The following is a 9,833-nucleotide window of genomic DNA, read 5'->3' as shown; positions in this document are numbered from 1 at the left end:
TTCTCTCAAAAATAAACATTAAAAAAAAAGTAGTCAACGCTCACAACTTGAATTTCCTTAACATCCTCACTCCGTACCTCACTGCAACTTGGATTCAGTTCTCTCCATCCCACTGAAACTACTTCGCCATGAAGACTTTTTGGTTCTTAACCAACATTTCAGTATTGGATACTATATGGTCATTGAACGGTGGCAGCCCAAGGCTTTGATTTGATTTTGCCTATCTGCAGTTTTAAAAGGGGAAATAATTGGGATAGGAATGTATCAAGCAGCTATACCTGGCCTTTCATACATCATGTTAACCTGCCTGATTGCTAAAGGCATTTAAGTTTGCTGTAACATAAACTCCTTCCATGGTGTCTCAGGCCATTTTTTTTTTTTTTTTTTTTTTTGCCCCTAGGCAACGTGGTAAAATGAGCAGAATACAGGCTGGGAATAAAGATGGACGTGGGCTTGAATTCTAGGCCTGCCTCTAACCAGCTGTGTGAACTTGGACAAGTTACTAACCTCTGAGCCTCAGTTCTCCCATGCTAAAATAAGGATAATCGTGCCAATATGGGATGGTTGGATAGAGAAGGTGACTTAAAAAATTTTTTTTAATGTTTATTTATTTTTGAGACAGAGACAGAGCATGAACGGGGGAGGGTCGGAGAGAGAGGGAGACACAGAATCCGAAGCAGGCTCCAGGCTCTGAGCTGTCAGCACAGAGCCCGACGCGGGGCTCGATCTCATGGACCACGAGATCATGACCTGAGCCGAAGTCGGACGCTTAACCGACTGAGCCACCCAGGCACCCTGAGAAGGTGACTTTAAAGATTAGATGATACTGTGCCTACAAGCACTTACAACAATGCTTTTCTTGTAGGGTCTGCCCTGTTGTGTCCCTTTTCTCAACTTCTCCACTGGTCCCCTTATATGATGGCACCTGGCCCTCCAGCAAGTATCTCCATGTAGCTGTGTCCACTCCAAGTCCTGCCCCATAAAGGGCCTTCCCCACTGTTCCTGGAGGTGTTATCTGAAGAGCTCGTCTGCCGTTCTGGGCCTCTCATCCCACTTCTGATTCTGCAGGACCCCAGCCTCTCTGTTCTGCTCTCACTTTACCATCCCCCACCCCTCAGCTGCTCCTGAGTCAGGCTATGCCCTCAGAGATCATCCTTCCCATCCTGACATGGCCCTTTCTTTTTCATTTACACTCCCTCCTTGGGCAATTTCATCCACACCCATGGTTTCACTCACCATCTAAACATAACCTGTAAACTTGTGTCTAGCTTAGGCCTCGCTGCAGTCCTGGATCTAAGTTTCCAACTTCTCCTTGGACGTCACTTTAACACAACTTTCCCCCGTTCTTTCCTCCATGGCTTCCCGTCTCACAATGAATTCCAGAATCTTTTCCCCGCTGTTGTGGACTGAATGTGTACCTCCCCCAATTCACATATTGAAGCTCTAACACCTAACATGATGGTATTTGGAGGGACCTTTAGGAAGTAATGAGTTAGATGAGGTCGGGAGGGACCTTTAGGAAGTAATGAGTTAGATGAGGTCGTGAGGGTAGAGTCTTCATGATGAGATTAGTGCTCTTATAAGAGGAAGAGATCTTTCCCCCCTCACAAGTGAGGACATAGTCTGAAAGCGGCCATCTGCAAGTCAGGAAGATTCCTCAGCAGAAACCAAATTGTCCAGCACCTAGATCTTGGACTTCCTAGCCTCCAGAACTTTGAGAAAATAAGTTTCCATTGTTTAAGCCAGTTTATGGTTTTTAATGGCAGCCTGAGCAGACTAACACACCCAGAAAGGTCTAGATTATCTGGTGTCTGCTTTTCCCTCTGACCTCATCTCTTCATTCACTCTTTTAGACAGTCTCCCTTGCTTCTGCAAACCTGCCAAGCACGCTCAGACGTCAAGGCCTTGACACTTCACTTGGTATGAATGGGTGAACTTTGCAGGAAAAGGGGTACTCATAACTCCCCAGAACTTATAAGGAATGTTTTGCGCATGTGCAGTTTCTCATGGATAGGACTTGTAGCTTTTATCAGATTCTTAACCTGAACACCAGCAGCTCTGCCCCCCAAACAATAAAGTGCTCTGATCGCTCCCCCTCTGATCCCCCGCCCTGCACTGCTGCTGCTTAACCATCTAAACAGACCTGGTGCTGTCTTCACTCCTTTGGTTTTAAACCATGACCGTCTCCCCACTCCCCAGAGGGCGGCCAGCATATCAAGCCTCTCACACCCCAGCTTCAACTTCCCTGTCAAGCTCTATTTCCTGTTCCCAGTGTTCTCTGGACACAGCTTGCACCTGCTGACTTCTTTGCCTTTGTACTTGCAATTCCTTTGGCCCAGGACACCTTCCCACCCCATTTCTGTCTGGTGAGCTTCTACTTCAACTTCCAGGGCCCTGTCCAGAAGGCAGCTCTTACAGCCGGCTTTCTCACTCGGCCGCCAGCCAGCCAGCCAGCCGGCCACACTTCCTCTGTGCTGCTGTGTGCTCAGTCTCCCCTCTGCAGGAAGGAGGTGGACAACAGGGCGCTGTTTATGTGAGTGTGTGTGAGGGGTGTTGTGAGAACGTGTCCTCAGGTGTGTGAGGGCAGAGGCTCTGCCTCCTAAAACCCTGGGATCCCAGAGCTGAAAGAAAAAATTCCTCCTCCTTGTCCTCGGTGCACAGAGCCCCACCTTCTCTATTATCCTTTAAGGCAGAAAGACAGAACTCTAATACAATTTATTGGTTTTCTTTGATTGCCTCTGGTCCAGCTCTGGAAGGGCTCTCCGGGTTCTTCTGGCCTTGTTTCCGGGCTGCCGCTGCTGCAGCTTTTAAGGCCCTCTTTTGCTTCTTCAGCTTCTGCACCTCCTGGAAAACCTGGGGATGAAAGGGAGCAGGAAGAGACTGTAACTCTATGCAAAAGCTCAGACTTGGAGCAGCTGGGGTGAGAACGGACTTCCCCGGATGGTCACATCAGCCTTTCTCCACGGGGCTGACGGCCTGGGAGCCTCCTCAAGGCTTTGGGGCCAGTTCCATGCCTCGGTCAGGAACAGACTACCCTCCCTTCTGACCTTAACACCACAGTCCCAGAGTGGGGCCAACGAAAGCAGCAATTCCGACTCGTACCCGAATGCACAGCGCCTTCTTGGTCGCCCAGCGGTGGTGGGCTTTCCGGTGGTATGGAGGAGGGAAGGTGTACTCAATCCCCAGCTCCTTGCAGATCTTCTCAAAGACACTATAGTTGGTCTTACGGAGGTTTTTGAGCATCTTGTTCCTCTGGTCGATGCTCATCAGCAGATAGCGCTTATGGGTTTTGTCCTGCGAGAGAGTTGGTATATTACTTTTAGTGTCCTATTTAAGTGTGAGCCACTATACAGTAACAAGGGATGGTCATTTCATCATCTCATTGAAACCTCCCAACAATCTTATGCAAATGTCAGTGCAACTCTCAGGTAGGTACTGTCATTGTTATTGCCATTTTACAGACGGGAAAATAAAGGCTCAAAGATGTCACCTGATTCATAGGAGGTCCTAGAACTGTGCCAGGCAGGGACCTTGTGTGAGGTCAGGTCTGGAATCCACATCTATGGGTCTTACTCCAAATCTCATGCTCTTTCCCCTACGCCACCTACTCAGCCTCCCCACAGCTCAGCAAAGTGTCAGCTGGGCTGGAGAGGAGGGAAGGTCTGTGCTCCTCTGTGAGGGCTGCTGTTCACACTCCAAATGAGCAAAACTCTCCTCGCCAAGAAGCAAGATCAACCTGCTCCAGGGAACCCTGAGGTGCCGCCCATTCAGAGCCGGACCACTCTGTATTTATTAAAAATATGGGCAGCTGCCTAAATTACAGTAGCTCTGTGCCCACTGCTGTGCTGAGATATGGCATCATGGTTAAGGATATGGGCTCTGGAGGGGCACCTGGGTGGCTCAGTTAAACATCCAACTCTTGAATCTCGGCTCAGGTCACAATCTCAGTTCATGAGATTGACCCTCCCCCCCGCCCCCCGCGGCAGCGTGGAGTTGCTTGGGATTCTCTCCCCACCCCCCCTGCCCTCTCCCGCTCGTGTTCTCTGTCTCAAAAAACACAAATTAAAAAATCAACTTGAAAAAAAAAACAAAAAAACCCCAACTACAAGATAATAAACTTGTGTTCTTTGCAAAACAAACAAACAAACAAACAAACAAACAAACAAAAGGAGAATATGGGCCCCAGAGCAAGACCACCTAGTTTCAAGTCCTAGCACATCATTTCTCAGTGGTGTGCTTTGAGGAATGACTTAATCACCCCACGCCCAGATTACGCCTTTGTAAAATGGGATAGAAAGATGGTTCTAAGGGTTAAATGAACTGATGCACGTGAGGTGCTCTGCACAAGGCTCAACACTTCATATGACCATGCTGGTGCTTTATTATTTCACCTAGTCCTTGCAATCCCATCAGCAGGTACTACTACGCTCCCCACTTTACAGACAGGAGAACTGAGGCTTGGGCATGTAAAGTAACTTCCCCAAAGTCACGCATCTGGTTAGCGGAAATGGCAAAGCTGAGATTTGAACCGAGTGCCAACCTGACTCCCTTCCTGCATTCTAGAAATACTGAGCACCCACTATGTGCCAGACGCTGCGGTCATGCCCTGAAGTCTGCATTCTTGACCATTGGTGACACTCAGCACAGCACAGTAAGGCTCCCATTTTTCCACTGGCGGCAGGAGGGGAATGTTTTTTCCACCACAGCTGAGGGCCGGGCACCTTGGCGTTGTGGCCATCTGGCTTCTCAAGTTGCTTCTCTGGACCCAGAGCCCTTCACCTCTCAGACTCCTCTCCCCCGGCTGCTGGCGTTTAGCTGGGAGCGATGCCCAAGGTTTACCTTTCGGTGTTTCTGCATGTGTTCTTCATAATTGCGGATCTTGACGGTCAAAGCAACAACTGAAACCACAAACCACAGAGGATGAGAGCTGGCACAGAGGAAGGAAGGGCCCAGGCCGGGGTTATGTTTTAAGACCTCAAGGAATAACAATCACCAGTGCTCTTGTGTAGCTCTCTACAACTCCCAAAGCACTCTGAATTTCAAGATCTCAAAAGACTTTGGACTCTCTTTCCTTCAGAAAGCAAAGTCTAAGGAAGGCAAGTTCCTTAATCTTATGAACATATCATCCCCAAACCATAGCACATAGCATTCTTAATGGTAAAACTTTAGAGCGTTCCTGTTGAATTCAGGAATCAGTCTACTGTCCATGCTATCATTGTTAATCATTCAATGCTGCACTGGTGGTCCCACCCAATGTAGTAAGACTAGATTCCCAAACCATCAAGGGTCTACTCCTTGCCTCTGCCCTTCCAGTGGCTACCTTTCTGTTTTTTGACTAGTGAGTTTTCAAATTCTTTTAATGTTTATTTATTTTTTTGAGAGAGAGAGACAGAGTGCGAGCAGGGGAGGGGCAGAGAAAGAGAGAGGGAGACAACAGCATCCGAAGCAGGCTCCAGGCTCTGAGCTGTCAGCACAGAGCCTGACGCGGGGATCGAACCCACAAACTGTGAGATCATGATCTGAGCCGAAGTCGGACGCTTAACTGACTGAGCCACACAGGCACCCCTCACTAGTGAGTTTTCAGAATTACCAGCTCTCACTCATCTCCTAAACTCTTGCAATATCCTTCCTTAGGTAGCCTCATATTTGATCCCTGCCTTTATTGCAAAGACGGGGGCAAAGGCAGAAGCGGAAGGTGGCCCCAAGGAGATGCTGTCAGTACAGCAGGCCCTTCCTGGACACACAGTAAGTTCTGGTAGCACTGTGGAGTGAGGTGGAATCTTGGCCCTGACCACTTGCCCCTTTACACCACCTTAGCTGCAGAGTAGAGAGAGACACAGAGACAAGCTTTGGTTCCTGAGGAAACTCTCCTGAGCTCACACAGAGGTATGAGGTGGGACCTGGGCGCTGACTCTAGCATCACAGAGTCCAATTTTCATCACTCTGGGTCCTTCTTGTCTCTCCCTTTATCAAGTCACATCTAATACCTAGTGTACTTGTAGACAAGAGCCCTGGATCAAGTACCAGCTAGCAGACCCCCCTCCCCTTCCCGCCGCTCTCCCACTCCCCAAGGGTCCCCTGACCAACTTCGAGCCTCCAGGGAGCTGGTGTCCTCAGGGTTTGCCACAATCTTCTTCATCAACTGCTCTTGCTTGACTTTTAGCTTCTCCTTCTGTTGAGGATAGAGACAGAGAATCTGTGTGGTCTGCCAGCCCCTAAGAGCTAGCCTTCATACCACACAGGCCCTGGCTACAGTCACAGAACCTAGGCCATGAAGTTCAGCGCCTGGCTTCACTCTGTTCATCAGGGCAAGGCCTTTGGTCAGCACGTAGCTATTCACATCTAGGTGAGTCCGAGGCCAATGACAGGTGAAATGGCTGGTTGAATGAATGTCTCCAAACCTTGCTCATTCATTCAGGCATTAGATCATTACTGAGTACCTACTGTTTGCCGGGTGCTAGGGATACAGTGAGAGAACAAGACCGTCCCTGCCCTCGAGATGCTCAGTCTGGGGGATGGACAAGTGGTCACAGAATGACACTGGGATAAATACTGTGACTTGAGAAGCCTGGGGTAGTGTTACCACGGTAGGAAGAAGTCCCAGAGGAGAGGACTAGGAGAGGCCGGGGTTTTGCACAGGTCACTTACCTGGCTGGCCATTTCCAAAGACAAGAGTCTTCTTACAACATCGTCAAACCTGTGCGGAAACCAGAGCAATGAGAGACAGGTGTGGGGGTACGGGGAGGAAGAGGAAACGATGCTGTTTCCATTTTAGTTTGAAAAGCAATTACGGTTAAAAAAATTTTTTTTTAATATTTTATTTTTAAGTAATCTCTACATCCAATGTAGATCTCTACGAGATCAAGAGTCTCATGCTCCACCAACTGAGCCAGCCAGGCGCCCCTGAAAATTTCTTTTATAACAAAAGAGTCTCTGTGGAAGCGGGGAGCCATTTCTCGGGGATTAACAGTCAGCATGAATCTGATGTGCTGCGCTGAGAACATGGAATGATGTGATAACTACACAAAATTGGGGCTGCCCGTGTGAGTGTTCCAGGCCCATCACAGGGAGGGCAAAGGGAGGATTTTCATTTCAGCAAAAGGTATGGTTCAATCTGTCTTGAGACATTTCAATTCTATAATCGTTTTCTTCTCATGTCACACAGGACAGCTCCTAGGGCATAGGGCAGGGACTGAGCAGAAGGATCCCGGCTTTGGTGTCTTTCAGCTCTGTCCCTTAGGAGCTGTATGACATAGGACAACTTGTTAATGTATAAAAGGGGGACACTGTTTCTTCCCTCAGAGGGCTTTTTTGAGGACCCAGAGATGAGAGATTTCACAAAGACCCATGAGATATGTTGCCTCCTTGCTAACTAAACCAGAGTACAAAAAAAGGCAAAAAATTGAGCTCCATGAATGCCATTTTGCCCTGCCACTCACCCTCACCAAGCCTGGGCTTCAAGAGTCCTCTGCCTGATTCTATAACCAAGCTTCAGATACAGTGGGCCAGGCCGGACCAGTCACTGTCTTCCCTTCCTCCTCCTCAGTCCTCTTAGGGCACCCTACCTCATCAAAGAGATTTCTTTTTGCTTACTTCTCAATTCCGGGAATGTTCTGGTAGTCTTTGAGCAGCGTGGAAGGGGGCGGGTCATCTTCTTGGCTGTGCTGGACTGTCAAGTGCAGGGATGGAAAACACCAAGAGTCAACTCGCACTGCCCACCCCCTCAGTTCTGGCTTTTGTCACCAACTCCGTGAGGCACCCAGGGTCTCAAGCAAAACTGGGTATCTCTGGGCTCAGCTTCTCCTCTGCAAACGCCGCAGGCAACTGTCTTGATATTTCACGCTGGGAGTAGATTGCCTTTCCTAAGATCCCATATTGTGCCTCCACCTCTTACGTCTCTGACTCTACAGTTATCGAATCCCCTACCAGGATGGGGCCTTTTGTGGACAGACTGAGTTTGACTCCTTTTGAATCCCCGGTCTGGTCCACGGCCTCATGTAGAACAGGTACTTGACAAACGGTTGCTGGCTGACTGCATGAATGAAATAAGGGGATTGAGGAGGGACCCCTAGCTTTAGGACGCCTGAAATGTAAGCACAAATCGGAAACCCTCGACCTCGGGCCTGGGTGTGTGTCCTATTCCCTCAGGGATGAGGGAGAGGTACAAGGGAGATAACTTGTCCTCTCCAGTCAGACCCTGCTCTGCCGCTATGCACATAATATTAGTAGCAATAAATGCTAACATAGACTGCATTTATTGCGCTCAGTGCTAAGAATGCTTTTCATGTGTTATCACTGAATCCTAACAACAATCCTCTCAAATAGATAACTTCTACAATCATTTTAGAATGTGACTGGAGGAAGTAACTTGCCCAATATCATGTGCCCAGGAAGAGAGATCTCTTTAGTAAGAGAGATGCAGACTGCCTTGGAACGGGAAACCAAGCCCTCCACCACGGAAGGGTAGACACAAAGTGTCTACCTAGACTCTAGGTAGGCCTGGGTACGCCCAGCACGCCCTCCCCCTGCTAGCTCACTCTCACTCAAACCCAGTCCGAAAGCTCCCGCTCCGGCTCGCCACCCCCACCCCCCACCCGGTCCCGGGCAGGTTTCAGGTTACAGCCTTTTGACAAGGTGAACGTGAGGCTCTTCTGCTCAGGACCTCTGGCCCACCCCCATCGCGTGGTTCTAAGTAGCCACCTCTGTCCCCTTGGCCACCCGGCGTCCCTCCAGACGTCCCTCTCTCCGCGGAAATCCCACCCCAAGAGCTCCTACCTGGTTTCTGGATGGCATATCCGCGAACGGCCGGAAGGATAACACCTGTGCAGAAGAGAGAGGGCCGAGGCCCATCTCCTTAAACAGTCCAGCCTCGACTCCTTTCTGTGGCCCCTGCATTTACCCTTCCTGCAAGGTCTTGGCGCTTCGGCGCCTAGCAGCCGCCCCATTTCTTCCGCACCCCGCGGCCCCACGCCTCTCCCACCTCGTCTTACTTCTTCCCCACCCGCTGGCCTTTCTTCCCCATCCTCGTCCCGCGTGTCCCCCATCTCCGCCCAACCCCACCTCCCTGCTCGAGTTGCTTAGGTTCTCAGCTCCTCACCTCCAGGAGGGGAGGGAAGGCCCCACTGGCGGAAGGGAGGCCTGGCGCACGCTCCGCCCGGCAGCCCGCGGACTGGAGCCTGGGCCACTGCCTGGGTCGGAAGCGACCTCAGCGCCCTCCACGCTGTTCTCAGCATGCCGACTTGTGACCCCGCGGGGCCGGCGCCAGGGCCGCCGCCGTCCCTTTTGCGGCACGGACCGCGTTACAAGGGCGCCGCCATGCTGGCTCAGGCTCGACCAATGGAGTGCAGTTGCGAGACCGGAGCAGATGAAGACCGAGAGAATGGATGGGAAAGGCAAGACCCTTTGGGTGCGGCGCGATTGGGTCCAGGGGAGAGGTCCGGTTAGCAGCCGTGCGGGGCTGGGGGCTGGGTGATTGCGGGCCTGGTCAGTGGTGTGCGGTGCTGTATAAATTCTAAGATGCCATTTTCCCCCTTGGGCATCCCGCCCTTAATCCCACTCTATGTACTTGGCCTCGGGCTCCGGTCATTTTGCAGGCTCCCGTGGGGGCTGCCATATTCTTCTCCCCCAACCTAGTGTTTCCACCTCCTCTCCTCCTGTATTCCACGACGAGGCCCCCTAAGAACTACTGGGTTCCAGCCTCCTCTCGGGCAGCCTGGTTAGCCTCGTGATGCAGGTCGTTGATTTTGGAATGGGACAGTCCTGGGCTGAAATCATAGCTCATTTTACTCATCAGTATTTACTCACTGTATGATCCTGTGGGCAAGTCACTCCAC

The 9,833-nt window shown here is 50.6% G+C and overlaps 1 protein-coding gene across 1 annotated transcript; it reads right to left on the bottom strand.

The window, feature by feature from the left end:
• Positions 1–2,696: 2,696 nt before the first annotated feature.
• On the bottom strand, positions 2,697–9,346 carry MRPS15 (mitochondrial ribosomal protein S15). Its single transcript, XM_053897545.1, has 8 exons — positions 9,098–9,346; positions 8,776–8,820; positions 7,594–7,669; positions 6,649–6,697; positions 6,088–6,172; positions 4,840–4,898; positions 3,103–3,294; positions 2,697–2,853 (listed from the first exon to the last, which is right to left on the bottom strand). The coding sequence occupies exons 1-8, from the start codon at positions 9,231–9,233 to the stop codon at positions 2,716–2,718; spliced, it is 780 nt and encodes a 259-aa protein (XP_053753520.1). The 5' UTR covers positions 9,234–9,346; the 3' UTR covers positions 2,697–2,715.
• Between the last annotated feature and the right edge of the window lie 487 nt (positions 9,347–9,833).

The sequence above is a fragment of the Panthera pardus genome, unplaced genomic scaffold, assembly GCF_024362965.1.
Source record: "Panthera pardus isolate Hobbes unplaced genomic scaffold, ASM2436296v1 HiC_scaffold_11, whole genome shotgun sequence".
In the NCBI taxonomy this organism is placed as follows: Eukaryota; Metazoa; Chordata; class Mammalia; order Carnivora; family Felidae; genus Panthera; species Panthera pardus.
Note: the sequence above shows the minus strand (reverse complement) of the source record. Positions and strands in the feature narration are given on the sequence as shown.

Bases quoted from the DNA above. Each gene is read 5' to 3' on its own strand.
- MRPS15 (XM_053897545.1), bottom strand. From the start codon at position 9,233: ATGCTGAGAACAGCGTGGAGGGCGCTGAGGTCGCTTCCGACCCAGGCA. The intron at 6,173-6,648 runs GTAAGTGACCTG...TATCCTCAACAG, and splicing joins CTTTGGAAATGGCCAGCCAG to AAGGAGAAGCTAAAAGTCAA. The intron at 2,854-3,102 runs GTACGAGTCGGA...TTTCATCCCCAG, and splicing joins AGAAGGCGCTGTGCATTCGG to GTTTTCCAGGAGGTGCAGAA.